This window comes from Saimiri boliviensis, chromosome 1 (genome assembly GCF_048565385.1).
Source record: "Saimiri boliviensis isolate mSaiBol1 chromosome 1, mSaiBol1.pri, whole genome shotgun sequence".
Classification (NCBI taxonomy): domain Eukaryota; kingdom Metazoa; phylum Chordata; class Mammalia; order Primates; family Cebidae; genus Saimiri; species Saimiri boliviensis.
Window position 1 is genome coordinate 45091331 of NC_133449.1, and position 22030 is coordinate 45113360.

Below are 22030 nucleotides of genomic sequence, written 5' to 3' on the forward strand. Positions count from 1 at the left end.
TTATACATGTGTTCCCTTGTTCTAGCCGAGTTTGGACTGGATAGCCAGTTAAACTCAAGATTCTGTGATCCTTAGCCCCAGACTTGTCTCACCTTAACAAAACTTCTGAACAGATGTTAATATCCACTCCCACAAAGCTGACACATTCTTCTACAACACTGTCCAGTGTTGCCTTGAGTAAAGTCTGGGATACATCATGCTGAAAAGACAAAGATCAAATACCAATCAAAAGTGAAGGAGACGTAGTTCTTGGACTATTCCTTTACTCTGCCTGTATTACTGGTAGTTAGCTAACACACACCATTGTAAATTTATTCATTCCTCTTAAACACACTATTAGTAGATATAATTAAGCTGAAGTCAAGGCATCTGTGGTTTCTTACTCTTTAAGCTATGCACATACCTAACTTGAATATAACAGTACCAGTATTTTTCCCTTGCCTGAAATTCTGCCCAGAGCAGTGGTTCTCAAACTTTAGCTTGCACTAAAATCACCTGTATGGCTTATTAACACACCCACATCCAGATTTCTCATTCAGTAGGTATAGGGTGGGGCCTAAGAATTTCATTTTAACAAGTTCCTGGATAATACTGTGGCTCCTGGATACACAATGAGACATAGTCTCTATCATTCATGCATGGCCTTACAGTGTTATGGAGAGGAAAATGTAAGTTACAACAGGAAGCAGTACAATAATAGTAACTTAGAGAGTAAACCAAACTCTCTTACACCAAATTGAAGATAGTACTATTTATAGAAAGCATCATTATTTTATATACCACTCAGGAAGAAAATAGTCAATTAAACCATGACACATGCTTTCATATTGCTTAAAAGTTTTATTTATTTTTTAAATATTGAAAGTGCTCCCTAGACTTATTTATAAACTGTATATTTAGAACCATATATCATGTACAAATAAGAAAAATATAAGCAATCTAAACTGGCTGAGGTAGTCCTAAAAATTTCTTCACATTCAGTGTTCAATTCTTCTGATCACTTTTGTATCAGTCATAGGTGTTAAGGTTTTCCATGCAGTATTGTTTTTTATGCTATCAAGATCCTTGATAATGTAGCATTTCTTAAAAGTGCAATCCTCTCTGTCCCTGGGACTTTCTTTCCAGCTTCAGATGCTCATTCTTACAAGCCTGGAAGACGGTAGCACTATCTTAATCTTAACAGAGGGTATTAACAGAAGAGATTTTGGACAGCAACAAACCTCCTATTCTTTTCTGAAAGATCCTTAAATGGTTTATTATTCAATAGCTTGTTAAGTAAAACAGTGAAAGCTATGCAGTTCAGTTATGTTGCTAGGATTAGCAACCAAGTTCATGCAGAAACTGCACCACGATTTACCACAGGGACAGCAGCAACTGTAGGACACCATGAACTGCAAGCTGCACTCTGATTTCAGAGATGTTAAAATATCAGAAAATGTGCATTTACAACTGGTGAAATGCAATATTTTAAAGTATTTGTTGACTAACTGAAGCTGGGTTACAACAATGAATACATTTGATGTTACTCATGATTCTAAAACTAATGATCTCTGGGTCAGCAGATTTCTCTTCATCACACATCAAGGAAAACAAGGAATACAACATAGTTGAGCCCCCAAGTATTGTGATTACATTATTACCATTTAATAACAGCAGAAGTTTTTGTTCTGGAAGACTGAAGCGTACAGGAGTACTTCTGTATTTCAGAGATAACTTATTGGTAACTAGCCAGGCCGCAGCTAAAAATTTTAGATGTCATTTAAAAAATCTAATAAGCAAAAATCACCGTGAAAAAGACCATAAAGTAAAATCTAAGCTCTTACCAAGAACTTGGTTATTCTTTAGCTACGGCTTTTAAGAAGCTAGTCTTTTGTCTAAGCAGATGAAAAGCAGCAAAATGAAAAGGGAACTTTTTAAAATGAGCAGGTAGGAGATAGTATGACAATGTAAAGGCAAGCACAATGACAGCAACAAAAAAAAATATCTGAGGAAAAACTCAAAGCTACAAACAAACTGGAAAAAGGAAGAGTAACAGTTGGGAGCCATTAGACTAAGGGAAACAAGTTGACACAGTACTGCAAAGCATACCCAGTTGTTTAGGACAATTAAATGAGTAAGCTACAGTCTCTGCGGCAGATTATCTTGGTTGCCTATCCTACCTTTAGTTGTCAACCCCTTTTCCTCCTTTCAAACAGAAGCCTGACCGTGTGTCAAGCATTTATCCCACTTCTGTAAGGCCATACACTTTGGAAAAGCTGGTCCCACCTCCAGCAGACAATGCTGACTAGTTAAAATTCATGTTCTTCAAACTGAGGGTTATGATCAATTAATAGATCATAAAATTAATTCAGTGACTTGCCACCAGCTTAAAAAAATAAAGGAAGAGAATAGACCACACAGAGCATACTGCACATATATATCCTTAACATCGAATGAACAATGGAATGAACAATGCAGCCAACTGAGGCTATCACGTGAGAGAAATATAAATTGACCATGAATAGGTATTTGGTTCACTGACATCTCATTTGATCTTCTGACACAGATGGTCAATTTGACGATTAATCAAGAGGTTAAAGAGTGTAACTCGGCAGAGTTATAAAGCAAAGTATGTGAGAAGTTTATCTACTGTCAAAGTGCTGATTCTTTCAACCAAGTTTAGTTTCAAATTTTCAGCATATTTTTCAGAAAGAATGTTACTGAGTATAACATTTTTCAAATTCTCAGCAATGGTAGTTATTTTTTTATAAGAAAAAAGGATAGTGAAGTAAAACCTACAGAGGTAAGCTCAACTATCAGATTTGGAACCGCTGATAGTGACAAAATTGAGAGAAAATGTTGACTCCAGTCAGTAATCTTTGACTTGACTTGAGCCACATTTTGTATAGAAAACAATAACCATAAGACTTTAAAATAAGCTTGATTTAAAACATGGTTTTATAAATTTGCAAAACAATAAAAATGATGGACCCAGACGTATTGTTGGTAATGATATTCTTGCAGGTGACAGTGTTAAAACTTTAAAATTAAAAACCAAATTTTTAAAATTAAAGTCCAAAATTACTTGGAACACCCCTACCACAGAGCTAAAATGAAAATGATGGAAAATACCAAATACACCAAATACTGGTGTGAATGTGGAGCAACTGGAATGCTCGAATGATAAGTGCATTGTAGGTTAGATATGCAAGGCAAGGCAGTTTTATGGAGAATTTATTTTATATGGTTTAAATGTAACTTCACGCAAAACAAAATTAGATATGTTTCCACAATGCAAAAATGCATTCCTGTTCCATATACATTAGAGAATACACGGCAGGAGAATAAAAAATGGACAAATCACTAAGAACAACAAAATTGCCAAAACTGACTCAAGAAGAAATACAAAATCTGAACAAACCTTTAAGTACAGTCAATAAGTAATCAAAAATCTCCCAGCAAAGAAAAATTCAGAACCAGTTTCGTTGGTGAATTCTACCAAACATTTCAAGAAGAACTAACACCAATCCTTCTCAAACTCTTTCAAAAAACAGAAGAGGAGCCAACACTTCTAACCTATTCTATGAGGCCAGCATTACCCTGATACCAAAGCCAAAGATACCACAAGAAGAAAAAAGCTACAAACTAATACTTCCTATGAATATCAGTTCAAAAATCCTCAACAAAATACTAATAAACTAAATCAAACAGACTAGTAAAAGGACTGACATATGTGACATACGTATAATGTATTCAATATGTATGAACTTAAGAACCAGACTCACATTGTTTCATTTTAAAACAATCCCTCTTGACATTTTTAAACTTTCAATTTTGAAATAATTTCAAATTTAGAAAAGACAAGTAAGAATAGTAAAAAACAAACAAACAAAAAACCTATTATCCATCCTTCACATACATACTTCAGTGTGTATTTCCAAATAACATACCCATAATACAATTATTAAAATTAGAAAGCTTATTGATGTAATATTACCTAACATTGAACCCATGCTCAAATTTCATCAATTTTCCCAATTTTTCTTTATAGCATTTTCTCCCAGTCCAAAATTTAACCCAGGATGACACACCACATTTAGTTGCCTCATATTCTGTGCTAGGTAGCTTCCAAGGTGGTTCCCAATCATCCTCAAATCCTGGTATTGATGTACTTGTTTAATTCCCTCCTACTAAGTACAGAATTCATTGATGCATCTCATCTGAATAAATTATTATTAAGATTATTTTACCACTCACAATAACCAGTTTGTGTAAAAAGGTATTTTCAATCTTGATCAAAATTCAAAAAAACTAGCTCAACCATGTAACATATATGCCCACAGCATTGCCTTCATTTATTCCAGACTGAAAAAAATTCATGAACAGCCCATATCTATACATCAAATTAAATCTGTTCTAATTTTTGTATTTAGGTGTTCTTAAATTGAGGCAGTAATTAATAGCCTACCAACCAAAAAAGGCCCAGGACGAGACAGATTCACAGCTGAATTCTAGCAGAGGTACAAAGAGGAGCTGGTACGATTCGTTCTGAAACTATTCCAAATAGAAAAGAGGGACTCCTCCCTAACTCATTTTATGAGGCCAGCATATCATCCTGATACCAAAATCTGGCAGAGAAACAATAAAAAAGGAAAATTTCAGGCTAATATCCCTGATGAACACTGATATGAAAATCCTCAACACCATAGTGGCAAACCGAACCCAGCAGCACATCAAAAAGTTTATCTACCACGATCAAGTCAGCTTCATACCAGGGATGAAAGGTTTGTTCAACTTCAACATATGCAAATCTATCAACATAATCCATCACATAAACAGAATCAATGACCAAAACCACAGGATTATCTCAATAGATGCAGAAAAGGCATTCAATAACATTCAACAGCCCTTCATGCTAAAAACTCTCAATAAACTAGGTATCAATGGAACGTATCTCAAAATAATAACAGCTATTTATGACAAACCCACAGCCAATATCAAACTGAATGGGCAAAAACTGGAAGCATTCCCTTTGAAAACCAGCAGAAGACAAGGATGCCTTCTCGCCACTGCTATTCAACATAGTTATTGCAATTTCTGGCCAGATAGGGCAAGAGAAAGAAATAAAGGTATTCAGATAGGAAGAGAGGAAGTCAAATTCTCTCTGTTTTCAGATGACATGATTGTATATTTAGACAGCCCCATTGTCTCAGCCCAAAATCTCCTTAAGCTGATAAGCAACTTCAGCAAAGTCTCAGAATACAAAATCAATGTGATAAAATCACAAGCCCTGCTGTACACACAAAAAAGACAGAGAGCCAAATCCTGAGTGAACTCCCATTCACAATTGCTACAAAGAAAATAAAATACCTAAGAATACAACTTACAAGGGATGTGAAGGACTTCTTCAAGGAGAACTACAAACCACTGCTCAAGGAAGTAAGAAAGGACACAAACAAATGGAAAAACATGCCATGCTCATAGATAGGAAGAATCGACATCGTGAAAATGGCCATACTGCCCAAAGTAATTTATAGATTCAATGCTATCCTCATCAAGCTACTACTGACTTTCTTCACAAAATTAGAAAAAAACTACTTTAAATTTCATATGGAACCAAAAAAGAGCCCATACAGCCAAGACAATCCTAAGCAAAAAGAACAAAGGTGGAGGCATCGTGCTACCTAACTTCAAACTGTATACAAGGCTACAGCAATCAAAACAGCATGGTACTGGTACCAAAACAGATATATAGACAAATGGAACAGAACAGAGGCCTCAGAAATATCACCACACATCTACAACCATCCGACCTTTGACAAACCAGACAAAAACAAGCAATGGGGAAAGGATTCCCTATTTAAAAAACGGTGTTGGGAAAACTGGCTGGCTATATGCAGAAAACTGAAACTGGACCCCTTCCTTATACCTTCTACAAAAATTAACTCAAGATGGATTAAAGATGTAAACATAAGACCTAAAACCATAAAAACCCGGAAGAAAACCTAGGCAATACCATTTAGGAAACAAGCACGGATAAAGACTTCATAACTAAAACATCAAAAGCGATGGTAAAAAAAAAAAAAAAAAAAAAAAAAGCCAAAATTGACAAATGGGATCTAATTAAACTAAAGAGCTTCTGCACAGCAAAAGAAACTATCATCAGAGCAAATAGGCAACCTACATAATGGGAGAAAATTTTTGCAATCTATCCATCTGACAAAGGGCTAATATCCAGAATCTACAAGAAACTTAAACAAATTTATAAGAAAACACAAATAACCCCATCAAAAAGTGGGTAAAGGATATGAACAGACACTTTGCAAAAGAAGACATTTATGTGGCCAAAAAAGAAATACGAAAAAAAGTTCTTCATCACTTGTCATTAGAGAAATACAAAACCACATTGAGATACTATCTCACGCCAGTTAGAATGGCAATCATTAAAAAGTCAGGAAACCACAGATGCTGGACAAGATGTGGAGAAACAGGAACATTTTCACACTGTTGGTGGGAGCACAAATTATTTGAACCATTGTGGAAGACAGTGTGGCAATTCCTTAAGGATCTAGAACCAGAAATACCATTTGAACCAGTAATACCATTACTGGGTAAATATCCAAAGGATTATAAATCATTCTACTAAAAAGACACATGCACACGTATGTTTATTGCAGCACTATTCACAATAGCAAGGAAGACTTCGAACCAACCCAAATGCCCATCAATGACAGACTGGTGGATTAAGAAAATGTAGTACATATACACCATGGAATACTATGCAGTCATGAAAAAGGATGAGTTCATGTCCTTTGCAAGGACATGGATGAAGCTGGAAACCATCATTCTCAGAAAACAAACACAAGAACAGAAACCAAACACCACATGTTTTCACTCTTCAGTGGGAGTTAAATAATGAGAACACACAGACACAAGTAAGGGAACATCATACACCAGGACCTGTTGAGGGGTTAGGGGATAGGAGAGGGATAGCATTCGGAGAAATACTTAATGTAGATGACGGCTTGATGGGTGCAGCAAACCACCATGGCATGTGTATATCTATGTAACAAACCTGCACATTTTGCACATATGTCCCAGAAGTTAAAGTATAATAATAATTTTTTAAAAATCCAGTAGACCAGTTATTTCACCAAAACATCCTAAAAGAAAAAAGTTCCAAGCTAACATATACTGAATTCAGAAGTTTTAAAAACTCCTGTAGCAGCTATTTATGTAAGAGACACTTCTGTAAGCACTGCCGTCAGCTGTAAATATGACTTTTGCCTACATACTTCCCCAATTTTTTGCTTAGGAAAGTACTAAAGAGTTAACACTATATTTTCTTTTCTTTTCTTTCTTTTTTTTTTTTTTTTGAGATAGTGTTTTGCTTTTGTTGCCCAGGCTGGAATGCCATAGCATGATCTTGGCTCACCACAACCTCTACCTCCCTGGTTCAAGCGATTCTCCTGCCTCAGCCTCCCAAATAGCTGGGATTAAAAGGCATGTGCTACCATGCCCAGCTAATTTTGTATTTTTAGTAGAGACAGGGTTTCTCCAGGTTGGTCAAGCTAGTCTCCAACTCCCAACCTCAGGTGATCCACCTGCCTTGGCCTCCCAAAGTGCTGGGGTTACAGGCGTGGGCCACCATACCCAGCTGACACTATTTTCTAAAAGTAAAAATCGTATCTATTTGGTGGAGGGAATACTGAACACAATCCTATACTGTTTCCATAATAATGCCTTTGACATTAAAGCAGAGGCATTCATTTGCCATTGTAAAAACATTTCTAAGCAACTGTTTTGTACCAGACACTGTGCAAGTTGCACTATGCATTCAAAATACAGAAAAAATCATGTGTATTCCATGTCTTTAAGAAGCTCTGTTTAGATCGCTGAAAGCTGAGTTGTGACACCTAACTCTACTGGCAGTAACTGGTACAAAAAGTAAGAGGCCCCCAGGATTAACAGTGCCAATAATCCCTAAAGACTTTATGTCAGGAAAAATGGACTGTTCCATTTTTAAACAGAAGTTACCCAACTCTGATGTTTTGGGGAAATTCTGGGATATTATATTTTTATTAAAATTTATGAGCTTTTTACAAAGGAATATAAGTGATCATTTATGCTAGTCAGCTTTTGTTCTAAGGTCAGAATTCTCAAAAAATAAAACTTTATTATTCTACCACAAACTTCTGAAAAATTGCTCAAACTGCTGTATTTCATTTTGCCCTGAAGCACTAAAAGTATCTAACAATTATTTTTTTAAAGTCCTTCCAGATGAATCACTATGGACTGCAGTTTCTAGAGCAACAAAATTTCATTTTGCATTCCCCATGCTAAACTTGAAGTTTATCCCAAAGTGGTTTTCTAGAGCAATATTCTTACTTGAGGCTTTATTTTACTTAGTGATCATCATTCACTCATGTCCCTTCCTGCCCCTTAGTACTGCCAAAATTCAAATGTAGCTAGAAAACCAAAGATGCAAAAAAGCTTTACAGGTGTGGGGTCAATAGGGTAAGCAAGCATATACTGAATTCTTAAAATATACAAAGAGTGGATTTTGAGGGCTCCCATCACAAAAATGGTAACTGTGTAAGGTAATGCACTTGTTAATTAGCAAGAGTTAACCATTTCACTATGTATATGCACCTCATAACATCATGCTGTATATACAATCATGCTGTATGTGTCAAATTAAAAATATAAATTTAAGCTTAAATCATGGGGCAAAACGCTTTACAGAGACAGTCTATCCAATTTCAAATAAAGCAAGTTTAGTTCTTCATCTTGCATCGCCTTTTCCTTGATTGACATGTGACAGTTTAAGACAGTCATGCAGACAAGTACGTGCTGAATGACCCATGATAGACAGAACTGGCAGGAGAATGAGAAACATTTGAGAAAACAGAACAATGTGTACTTAAGAAAGCTCCTCCTCCAATTCATCAAATCCAGTAAACAAGAGGTCTTTATGTACTCCGTTTAAAGGCAGTGTTCAGCACGAAAGAAATATCTTGCTTAACTATGTAAAAACCTGTGTTCTAGCTCTACTGATTACAGACAAGTAATACTGTAGAACAAATAATACTGGAAGTAACATATAACAAATAATATTGGAAGAAGACCTGAAAAAGATATCCTCATAAGCACATTCTTTTAAAAATACATACTTCAAACACCAGCATAAGATTTTTATTTTGTAAATGAATAAACTTGTACAATAAACAGCTCACTGTGCCTATAAGGTTCCGAGATTAAGATGACAAAGGACATCAGCACTGGCGTGATTTTTTTCCAGATCTGGAAACACAGACTAAAGCGTGGCCAGTGGTCATAAGAGGGAAAAAAATAAACAGGAAGATATTCTCTTTGCAAATCCTCCTCCTCTGATAAAGCATATGGAAAGTATGGTGAAGAATCCTTTACTGCTAACTCAGTAATTAAGCATCAGGTTTGCATGAACCTATACTATTATCAGTTATTCAAGCCAACATAACAGAAGGATACTTGGGACAATAATTGTCTTATTTGTTCTGCACAAGACCAATGAAAACTAATTTTTAAAACCCAATCTTCCAGGGCTTGAATAGCCTTACTAAAGGCATGGACTTTCTCAGGTATCATATAAGTGCCCATGTTGTTCAGTAAGGTCTCCCCGCTCTGGATGGCCTGAACACTTACGTTCCCAGGAACATAAGCTTGTGTTCCCCTGGAATCTCCATCCAGCTCACAAATCTTTAGCAGCTTTTTGGTCCCAGCCTTCATTGGATCTTGGCCTACATATGTGCACCTTAATATGTGGCAACCAATTTTAGACAGCTGCAGGAAAATGACCCCAGGGAGAGGGAAACTACATAGAATGAGCCTCACAATTGCCCTAGCTTTCTGTCTGGAACATTTTCTAGACTATGGCACTAGGAGGTAAATGAAGCAGAACACAGTAATCTTCCTGAGCTGGAGAAACAGACCAGAGGTCAGGATTCCTGAGGATTTGAAGAGTATGATATAAAAGAGAAAAAGAAGCTTTGAAGAGCAGTCCTCCAGATATTCATGTAAGTGACATGTTAAGTATTTAGCTAAATACTATGCTACACATACTCAGGGCACCAAGACAAGACATTACAAGGCCAAGGGAAAAAAAACAGCTGCCTGGGAGTTGGCAGCTACTCAGAGATACCTGAGATTACAAACAGCTGTAAAACATAGGATGTCCTACCAATCATAGAGAAGAGACCTTGCTCAACACCCCAGATACTCTGCTGATACCCAGAAAGGAGTAGAAGTGGGTTATTCTAGTAGAATAATCCTCTAGAGGAGGCATTCCCAAACTACGGCCCACGGGCCGCATGCGGCCCCCTGAGGCCATTTATCCGGCCCCCTGCTGCACTTCAGGAAGGGGCACCTCTTTCATTGGTGGTCAGTGAGAGGAGCACAGTATGTGGCGACCCTCCAATGATCTGAGGGACAGTGAACTGGCCCCCTGTGTAAAAAGTTTGGGGACGCCTGCTCTAGAGAAAGGATTATTCTACACTCACCCTAACAGAATTTTTTAAAAAATCCTTACCCAGATGGGTTAATTGATGAATTCTATCAAACATTTAAGGAAGAAATTATACTAATTCTCTATAATCTCTTCCAGAAAATAGAAGCAGAGGGACTATTTTGTAACTCATTCTATGAAACCAGCATAACCCTCATACCAAAACCAGACAGACATTACAAGAAAATGACAGATCAATACTATTCATGAACACAGACGCAAAAATCCTGGGGGGCGGGGGGGAAGGAAATCAGGTCTAACAATCTATAAGAAGAATTATTTACCATGGCCAACGATAATGTATCTCAGGTATCCAAGTCTGGTTCAACTTTCAAGTCAATTAAACGGGGCCGGGCACAGTGGCTAATGAGGTCAGGATATGGAGACCATCCTGGCCAGCACGGTGAAACCCCATCTCTACTAAAATATAAAAAATTAGCCGGCTGTGGTGGTGCATGCCTGAAGTCCCAGCTACTCAGGAGGCTTAGGCAGGGGAATCGCTTGAACCTGGAAGGCGGAAGTTGCAGTGAGCCAAGATCGCACCACTGCCCTCCAGTCTAGCAACAGAGCAAGACTCCATCACAAAAAAGAAAAAGAAAAAGAAATCAATAATGGAATCTATCACATCAACAAGCTAAAAAAGAAAAAAAAAAAAATCACATAATCCTAGCTGCAGAAAAAACATTTGACAAAATCTAACACCCATTCATGATAAAAATTCCCAACAAACTAAGAATAGAGGAAACATCCTCAAGGTGATTAAAAACATCTACAAAAACCCTACAGTGAAATAACATTTAATGGTAAGAAACTAGAATATTTCCCGCTAAGATCAGAAACAAAACAAGGATGTCTCTTCTTACCACCATTCAATATAATACTGGAAGTATCATCTAATGCAGTAAGACAAGAAATGTTATACAGAATTGTGAGGTGTATTAGTCCATTTTTCACACTGCTATAAAGAACTTCCTGTGACTGGGTAATTTATAAAAGAAAGAGGTTTAACTGACTCACAGTTCCACATGGCTGAGGAGGCCACAGGAAACTTACAATCATGGTAGAGGGGAAGCAGGCATGACCTACATGGTGGCATGTAACAGAGTGTGTGTGTGTGTGTGTGTGTGTGTGTGTGTGTGTGTGTGTGTGTGTGTGTGTAGAAAAAACTACCATTTATAGAACCATCAGATCTTGTGAGAATTCACTCACTATCATGGGAACAGCACCGGGGAAACCACTCCCATGATCCAATCACCTCCCACCATGTCTCTCCCACAACACCTGATGATTACAATTCAAGATGAGATTTGGATGGGGACACAAGCCCTAACCATATCATGAGGAAAAAAAGAAAATTATCTTTGTTTAGAGACAATATGATCATCTATACAGAAAATTCAAAAGAACTAATTAAAAAACTCCTGGAACTAATAAGTGATCACAGCAAGGTTGTAGAATACAAGGTTAATATACAAAAGTAAACTGTTTTCCTAGATGTCAGCAATAAATAAGTGGTATTTAAATAAAAAACACAGTACATTTACATTAGCACCCTCCAAAAACTTAAAGTATAAATCTAATAAAATATGTATAAGATCTGTATGAAGAAAACTACAATACTCTGTTGATAGAAATCAAAGAACTAAGAGAGATTTCATGTATGTGGTTAGAATGACTCAATACTATCAAGATGTCAGTTCTTCCCATTTTGATCTATAGATTTAATACAATCCCAACCAAAATTCTTTAAGTTTATTATATAGAGAGGTAATAGACCCAGAACAGCCAACACAGTATTAAAGTAGAACAAAGTCAAAGAACTGACACTATCTAACTTTTAAGACATACTACGCAAAGCACAGTAATGAAGACAGTGCAGTATTAGTAAAGAAAAAAAAAAAAAAACCACAAATAGATCAATGGAATAGAAAGCCCTCAAGAACCATATACATAGATAGTTAACTGATCTTTGACAAAAGAGCAAAGGCAATACAACGGAGAAAAGACAGTCTTTTCGGCAGATGGTGCTGGAACAACTGGATAACAACATGCAAAAAAAATGAACCTAGACACAGATCTTATATCCTTCACAAAAGTAAAGGAAAATGAATCATAAGTCAGGCATGGTGGTGCATGTCTGTAGTCCCAGTTACTCAGGAGGCTGAGATGGGAAGATCACCTGAGCACAGGAGGCAGAGGCTGCAGTGTGCCAAGATCATGCCACTGGACTATAATCTGGGTGACAGAGTAAGACTGTCTTAAAAACAAAGACAAAAAAATAAAATAAAATCACATCAAAATGAATCACACAAAACCATAAAACTAAGCAATAACATAAGAGAAAATCTAAACTTCTATACGGCAATGATTTTTTAGATACAACAATAAAGGCACAACTCATAATAGAAATAATTGATATGCTAGACTTTGTTAAAATTATAGGATATTTATGAAACTATAATAGTGAATATAGGTTATTATCCATTTGTCCAAACTCATAATGTGCAACATTACACCCTAATTTAAACTATGAACTTTGGCTGATAATGATGTGTCAATATGCATTCATGAGTTGTAACAAATGCGACATTCTGGTGCAGAATGTTGAGAATGCACATTCTGTGCATATGTGATAGAAAGATTTACATGGTAACTCTGTAGTTTTTGCTTTGTTGTGCACCAAAAACTGCATTAAAAATAGGTATTGAAAAAAAACTCTATGTGATTCATTCTGATCTGATAGTTAATTATCAAATTACCGGAACAGAATTCAATGCTCTTTAAAGGAAGACAATAAAATTTGTATTCTCAACAACACATAGCATTCACAATATCCACCATGTATTAAAACTAGCTAGACATATAAAAATGCAGGCACATGTGACTGATAACAGGATAATGAGAGTAAAGACCAGTTGGTCAGTAGAAACCAACCTAGGATGACCCAGATGTTGAAAATAGCAGACAAGAACTTTAAAGTAGCCCCAAGACTTAAAGGAAAATGTGGTCTCAAATCAATGAACAGATGGCAAATAACAGTAAAGGAATTAAAGCTTTAATAAACAATCCAGAAATACAGTATCTGAAATAAAATTATTGGATGGGCTTAACAGCAGACTGGAGTAGAAAAAAATATATCAGTGACCATGAAAAGAGATATGCAGAAATTATCTTATCTGAAGACCAGGAATAAAAAAAGAAGTGAGGGTGGCGGGTATAAAAGAACCTTAATGAACTATAGCACAAGATCAAAATGCACAAATATATGTAACTAGAGTCCTGAGAGGGAAAGAGAGAACAGGGTGGACAAAGTAGTAATAAAACTTGAAGTAGTAATAAAACTTTCCCACATTTTTTCAAAAACATGTGTAGATCCAAGAAGCTCAGTGAACCCTAAGAAGGATAAAAACAAAAACTATACCTAGAAACTTTATAGTCAAACTGCTGGAAAACAAAGATAAAGAGAAAATTGTGAAAATAGCCAGAAAGAATGCACATGTTATATACTGAGGAACAACAATATGAGTAATAATTAACTTTTTATCAGAAACAACTGAGGCCAGGAGACATTGAAATGGAATCTTTAAAGTGCTGCACACACACACAACACTTGTCAACCTCAAATTCTATATCTTTCAAAGATAATGAAAAGATAAAGGCATTTTTAGATAAATGAGATCTCACTGCCAGAAGACCTACACTACAAAAAAAAGTTAAAGAGAATTTTGCAGACTAAAGAAAACTGACACCAGCTGAAAAATACATGGGTAAATATAAAGTTAGGTATGTTTACTCTAATTTTACTTAAAAGACATATAACCAGAAAGCAAAAATTAAAACATGGTATTCTGGGATATGTATTTGGGAAATATATATATGTATATATGTATCAATAGCATAAAGGAGGAGGTCAGGTGGTAAAATATTAACCACTGTTGACTATAAGAAGGTATGAATGTGTATTATAATCCCTGGAGTAACTACTTCTAAAAAATGCAAATAGCTGAAAAGTCAATAAAATTAAAATAGAAAACTTAAAAATGATTTGATTTTTCTGCCAAAACAAGGCAGAAAAGGAAGAAGAAAGGATCAAAAACCAGGTGAGGACAAACATAAAGCAAACAGCAAAATTGTAGACCTTAATTCAATTATAATAATATTTATATTAAATGTTAGTGAAGTAAAAACTCCAATTAAAAGGCAAAAATTGTCAATAAAGGCTGTATTACTTAAAATATTTGCATTTTTTCCCTGTAGGTAGATCATACCAAAAACGAAACAAGCAAACAAAAAACCTGTAAGCAAAAATACAACCTAAGTTTCTAACTTGATAGGTCAGAAAATCAGTTTAGAAGAGAACAGCAGTGCCCTTAACATCTGTCTCTCAGGTTTCATGGCTCTAGATAAGGTGACTGGGGTGCAAAACATAGAACACTTACGGTTTTGTCCACTGGAATCTGATAGCAGATGTCCTCCCCAGATGTCTCACCTTCTGACTCTAAAAGGTAATTCTTTTCTATATAAAATATTTTGTAAAGCCAGAATAATTCTCAGCATAGCTTCTGTAGATCACATGGGAACTCAGTTAATGACACAAGCTTGCTAGTCAGCTGCTTGTTTGGTTTTCATTTTGTAAATATCAATGTTAAGATACTGATCCTGCCTTTAAAAGTTTCCGGTGATGATTAAAATTTAAATAAAATGTGTAACTTCTTTATGAATCATGAAACTAAAAAACAAGCCTTTTTGTATGTTATCTAAGAGTCCTGTGTTGAAATTTTAATCTAGACAGACTTTCATTCTTTCCTCCAGCAGGTGTCCTTGTGTCCCCTAGTGGATATAGGTCGATATGGTGGAGGAATGATAGGGCAATACTGGCTAAGTAAAGGTTCATAAATCCTAAATGCCTGCCTTGCCCAAATATTTTTCCAAACCAGTACCTTGCACTATTTTAATTTACCTTAAACAAATAAAACATTAGCATATCTGAACTGGACCACACCTATCTGCCCCATGTGTGGTCGGTCACTGGGCTAAAACATAGTCCTGGCTCATGACATATGCATGAATACATGCATACCAATTAGCTACACATTTTGACCTGACATATAATACAAAAGAGTTGACATTTCCACTGTAAATCTCTATTTTTAGAGATTTATAGCTTAGTCATAAAAGTGGATTTTAGCCAAAGAAAGAATTTTCCCTTCTAATAAATTAAAAGTATGTAGAAAATCTGATCTAAAGTATGGTTGTGTGTGTGAAAGACAGAAAGAGAGAGACAGAAATCGACGGAAGGAGGGAAGGAAGAAAGGGAGATATCCTCCTGGTGCTCAGAAATTTTGACAGCCTCGTGTTTGTCTATTTGAGGAGGCAGTGGTTGGAGGAAAAAGAGTATTAATGAATAATAATAAAGGCTTTTCTTCTCCAAATGTAGAAAAAAGGCTGCTTGCTAATATTCCCAGTAATAAGTTCTAAAGACACATTTTCTCTTCCCAAATACACATACATGTATGTCCACACATGTAGTCGGACATGAATTGGCTTCCAGCCCATTTTTATTACAGACAGTAAACCTTTCCCAATTAGACCTCAGGCTGACATTGCCAGGAAAGAATCCACATTAATGTGGAGTCAGACAGTTAATATGGAAAGGAAAGGTTTCTTTTTGCTTGTATGTACCATCTCTACATAACCATGGTGACAGAGTGCAGGCACTCCACCTAATCTGCAATGATCCTCCACACCTTGCCTGCACTGGTGGCAGTGAAGACCAGGCTGCAAAACTCTGCCTCCCATATTACGACTACTCCCATTTCCTATTTTATCCATAGTATATATATATTATCTGATGCACAGAGGTGTGTATGCGTGTAAGTAAATAAATATACATGATTTGTTTGTCGTTGTACCCTGGTACATAGTAGGTATTCATTCTTACTGCTGCTTTAATTTGTATTTGTACTGGTTTATTTGAAGATCTCTTTGTGCATTTGCCGGCCATTTAGACTTTTCTTTGTATTCCCACTTCTTAATACCATGATTCTTAGTACATGGCAACTACTCAATAAATTGGGTAAAGGAAGGAAAGACCAGGGACAAACTTTTAGCAGTTCAGCTTTTGGATTCTTCCTGTTAAGCTGGGAACTTGGTTTAAGAAAAAGAACTGCCCTAAAATAGGAGGAGATACTGGTGAAATGGCATTGCTTGAGGGCATTACAGCAGCATAATCTAAATTCCTATTATAGAAAATCTTTCTTAGCAGGCATCAATCAACAGCAAATTCAGAAATTTTAAAGTGAAATTTAAGATACCCTAACATAACATGTTAAGACTGACCACAGCCACAGGCCCTCCCACTCCAAGCTGCCAAATTCTCATGCAAATAGTTTCTGGGTAGGTTTTTAGGTCAATAAAGAGTTCCTGTTAACTCACACCCTAGGCAGATTAATCTCTGATGCCTTAATTAGAAATGCTTAAGTCTTTCTTTTCCTGGGAACTCAAAACATAAGCTTCTGTTGCTTCAAACATGAACTAAAGTACAGTATCTTGTCATACAATAAAAACATATCAAAGAAACTGGGAGATTTGGAACCAGTATGCAAAGACACACTAGGAAGTCCTGACACCCCAGCTCCCAGGTCAAGCCTTATGAAACTCATTTATGGCATATCATTTACCACAGACAGATTTGTTATCATATAACTGACATGGTCAGAAACCAATTAAGCACCTCTAACAGAAAGGTTGAACAGCATACCTTGCTATAGATATATACCTTGATACAATTAACAGATTTGAGAAAAACATTTTTATATGAAAATGTTGCCTTTAGACATAATCTTTTCAATGTAGTACGACTCATTTTCCTGCAGTATCTCGGGTGATGGCAGAATTAGGTGTAACCACACCCATTTGTCCCACAGACTAACTGGGCCATGGACAAAGGCTAAGTCATAGAGTCAAAGAAAATACAAATTGAAGAATTCTGGAATTTAGAAAAGAGATATAGATATTACTAACTCCTCTTTATCGAGGAGAGAATCCTAGGGTATAGAAACCAAATGTTGGTCCTTAAAGAGGACCAACAAGATGAGCAAGATCAGGACTCAGACAATTAATTCATCTTATTCATTCTCAACCCATCAAGGGAATATTCTGTTGGAGTAAATCTCAGCTTAGAACTGACAGTTTTGAATAAGTTTGGGTTTTAAAGTGAATTAGCAACTTATTTCCATTTTAGTTTGAAAGTTTTCTGACACTGAGAAGAAATGGAGATAAGGCAGTCTTCACACGCCACCCTTTTATAACATTCTAACAAAATTTACTTCCTTCTCTTGAGGCAATAGTGTCTGGTCCCTAAAAGTAGGTTTGTAATAAATATCTTCTGTTTGCAATGGCCAGAGGTAGGAACAAGCTATGGTGCTGAAACTGAAAGGAAGGCAATGTGGCTGAGACATAACAACAACTACCAAAAAAAAAAGTGAGGGGGAGTACTAAGAAATAAGGCTGGAGAGTACACAAGCTCATGTTAAGTCTCCATGACAAGGAGCCTGAATTTTATTCCAATGACAACAGGAACAGAGATGGGATATGACATACTTTTTAAAATTATGTGGTAGAAAATGGATTTTAAAAAGACAAAAGTGGAAGCAGGTAGTCTTGGTAAGATACTTTCTCAGTACATTAAGAGGGAGATGATGGCTGCCTAGAGTCAGGTTGCTGGAGGAAAATGAGGGAAAGAAGCAAATGAAGTTAATAGCAGAGAATGATGAAGCAAAAGAATAAAGAATCTTAACAGAAGTTTTTGTTGACAACAGGTTTGTAGCTTTACTAATTGGGCAGATGATAATGACATTAATAGAAATGGGGAAGGATAAGACAGTATTGTGGCTTTAATTTTAAAATTCTAGAGAGAGAGAGGATTAATGGAGGGAGGTCAACAGCTTTTTTTCTAAACACGTTAAGTTTGAGAACCCTATTAGATTTCCAAACTGAAAGGTCAAGATGGCAGGTGGATATATGGAGTCTGGAGGTCAGGGAAGAGATCTATGGTGAAGTATTTAAGGAAGCAACTGCCTAGCATGCAGATGGGAAGAACACTGTAAACACCTAAAATTTTGGGAGAGAGGCAGGGTATAGTAAGGAGAAGATCCAGTAACATTAAGGAATAAAGTGGAAATGTAAGCAGCTAAGTAAGCAAAGAAAAACAAAACAACTCCTTTACAGTTGCTATATACAAATAATTCTGAAATTCTTTTGGGGGGAAAAAAAGAGGAGGTGATAACTACCCACTAGTTTTGTAAAGAGTGTTGCTTCCAGAATCTTTCTTATGCATATCTAGTAATTTTCATCAGACCAGGTGCTTAAATCTTTAATGACAGGTATTCCATAAATGTCTATGATAGGGCTGAATTTCCGAGGAAATATTCATAATCTGGTGCAGCTGTTTTTTATTCTAAAGGGGAAAATACAAAATGTCACAGAGAATCTAAAGTAAGTTTTAAAGTTCTTCAATATCTCTATTTAAGAAAATCTACTTTAGAGTACTAATACTAGAACATATTAATATTTATACTGGCCAGGAGCAGTGGCTCACACCTACAATATCAGCACTTTGGAAGGCCAAGGCATGAGGATCTCTTGAGGTCAGGAGTTTGAGACCAGCCTAGGGAACATAGTGAGATCCTAACGTTAACAAAAAAAAAAAAAAAAAAAAAAAAAAAAAATTAAAATTAGCTGAGTTGATGGTGCACCTGTAGTCCTAGTTATTCAGGAGGCTGAGGTAGGAGACTAGCTTGAGCCTAGAAGTTAGAGATAACAATAACAAGCTTATTATCATTTCTTTACCAAGATATCCACATAACTTTAGAAATAAGCTGGTTACTATCTACAGTCATGGAAACCTCCTGTGTACACTTGGGTGAAGATGGGATGGTGGTAATTTTTTAAAAATCTTTTTTTCTTCTTTCCCCAAAGAACCACTTTTAACTTTTCAGGGAAACTTTAAAACAGCTTTCCTTTGAATAAATCCTTTTTGTTAATTATTTTAAAATCAAAATATGCAAATAAATAGACAAAGGAACACAGTATAATGTTTCAAAGTTCTCTATATTTCTCTTTTAGTTAAAAATAATCACATACATATGCTAGTTGGCATCATAATTGGGATAATTTCAGCTACCTTTTTCTCTAAATTTCCTCTGAATGTACTTTTCAACTGCCCAAATACTAATGCTCTTCTGCACTGACATCAGAAGCCACTCAAGTTGGGGAACTCCTTTGGTATCAGTAAGAGAAAAAGCCTCTAGCCCTGTGACCACGCAGTATTCAGCAAAGGCAACCTTCTGACATGAAAGTAAGGCCAGAAGTCAGTCAGAAAGAATTATGCAAAATTTCTTGAAAACTCTGCCAGATGATGAACATAAAAAGCAGAAGGCAAAATAAAATTGTGAAATTTGGTCTCCATTTTAGGAACTCAAGGCAAGACAAAAGTCATTCTGGGAACAGTAGACAATGTTTCCATTGCTTTTAACCAATCCAGTAGAAAAAGCATCTAAAGTTTCAGGCATTTAAGAGTGACAATTGTCTTTCAGACAGTTGGAAAGTACTTGAAAAAACACTTGTTGGAATAAACGGAATGTGCCTTGGCTTCTGTGGTCAAAATTTCTGGGACTCAGCTGAAATAAGATTCTGGCTTAAGACTTATATGGTTTTCATCACCCCATAAACATTAACATTATTGATGCAGATCTGTCATTTGAAATATTTTACCCATATCCTCCACTGCAAGGAATTTTCTTTTTATCCATTCATCTCTAGTGACAAATTTGTGGCACTTACAAATTTAAAAGGCTGTCAAAATCTAATAATGAAATCTTGGGGGGAGTCACATGGGGCACAGATCAGAAGGAACCAAAATTAATTTTAGAGGATTTACTACACAGGTTAAGGGTCACAATGAGGCAAGTTTCTCTCTACAGTGTGAAATGTACAGAAGCAATATCTTCCCAGAGGTAAAGAAAAAGTAGAAAAGGAATTTGTGCTAGTCAAGCCATGAAACAAAGTTAGAAGCATACTAAAGAAACCAATGTATAGACAGCATAGAAGAACCACATGTTATCAGTGACTTAAACCATGCCAGCATCCACCATTGTTTTAATAATAGCTATTACTAAGACTCAGACACACTTTTCAACTATGAAACGTTTTCATCTCAACAGAGATTAAATTTAAAGGCTTAATTTCTACAATTTCTCCCCAGTAAAGTTCAACAAAAATGGAAAGATGGTTTAAAAAGTAAAAGGGCCAAGGTGTTTTTTCTTGCCAAATTATCTATGATGTACTTGCTACTAGAGAAAGTTCAATGTCTAGAAACAGGCATTTGCCTCAAAACCTCAGTATTAGGTGTCTTGAGTAAGAAAAGTCAGAAGGAAGAAGTTGTAGGCTGACACATACATGATAGGGACACAGTTGAGGAATGGCTACTAAGGCAGGCAGACCCTCTAGAGAGGTCTGGCTTGGGATATGTCAGAGACCACATTGGATAGGATTTAGGCCATTAATTCAAAGTCAGAATATAAAATAGTTGCCTCCGAGTTGACATGCCAAAGACTGATTCCCAGCAGGCTGGCTTCATACAGATATTGGCCTTCTGCACAGTATGCCATGGGAACAATAGCTTAAGCTAATCAATCCTGATAGAAAGCTGAGATGGTGAATCAGGTCCTTTCTTCATAACGTCTTTAATGCTGGAACTTCAAGTCTTAAACCCTAGTCTCCATTATCATGCCTGGGGGAGAGCAGGTAGTCCCCTAACCATGTATACTGAGGTAGGAGAACAGAAGAGGAAAAATTCTGCCATACTCTACCGCAAATGAATCTCCCTAATCACTAAGCCGAAAACTCTCACATCTTAAGGACTGGGAATCCTTTTACCAAGTCTGAGTTTTCAAGTGTGAAGTCTGATTCTTTGAACTTCTTGTGCACAAGTCCCAAATGCAAAGAGCTACAAAAGCAAGAGGTGATATTCAAAAAGATCTGGTTAAGTATGCTAGTCAGGCCATTAAGCCTTATTTGTTGCACACCCCTCTTAGTTTCTTAGGACTGCTATAACAAATTACCACTAACTGGGTGTCTTCAAACAACAGAAATTGATTCTCTCAGAGTTGTGGAGCCTAGAAATCCAGAATCATGACATGGGCAGTCCATACCTCTGGAGGCTCTGAAACAATCTGTTCCACACCTCTCTTCTAGTTTCTGACGTTGCTGGCAATCCCTGGCTTGCAACTGTATCATTCCAATCTCCCTTTCCATCTTCATTCAGTATACTCTCTGTGTGTGTTGGTGTTCTCTCTTCTTATAAGGACTCCAGTCACTGGATTAGGGCCTACCTTAATCCAGGATGACCTTATCTTAACTGTATCAGCTGAAACTTTTGTTTCCAAATAAGGTCACATTCTGAGGTTCTAGGCAGATATGAATTTAGTGGTGGTAAGGTGTATCTTT

The 22030-nt window shown here is 36.4% G+C and overlaps 1 protein-coding gene across 1 annotated transcript in view; it reads right to left on the reverse strand.

The window, feature by feature from the left end:
- The window catches only part of SRBD1 (S1 RNA binding domain 1), a 225238-nt gene that overhangs the window by 45240 nt on the left and 157968 nt on the right, over positions 1-22030 (reverse strand). The window contains exon 17 of the mRNA XM_003926752.4: positions 93-199. Within this exon, the coding sequence (XP_003926801.1) occupies positions 93-199 (107 nt within the window). The remainder of the gene's footprint in view (positions 1-92; positions 200-22030) is intronic.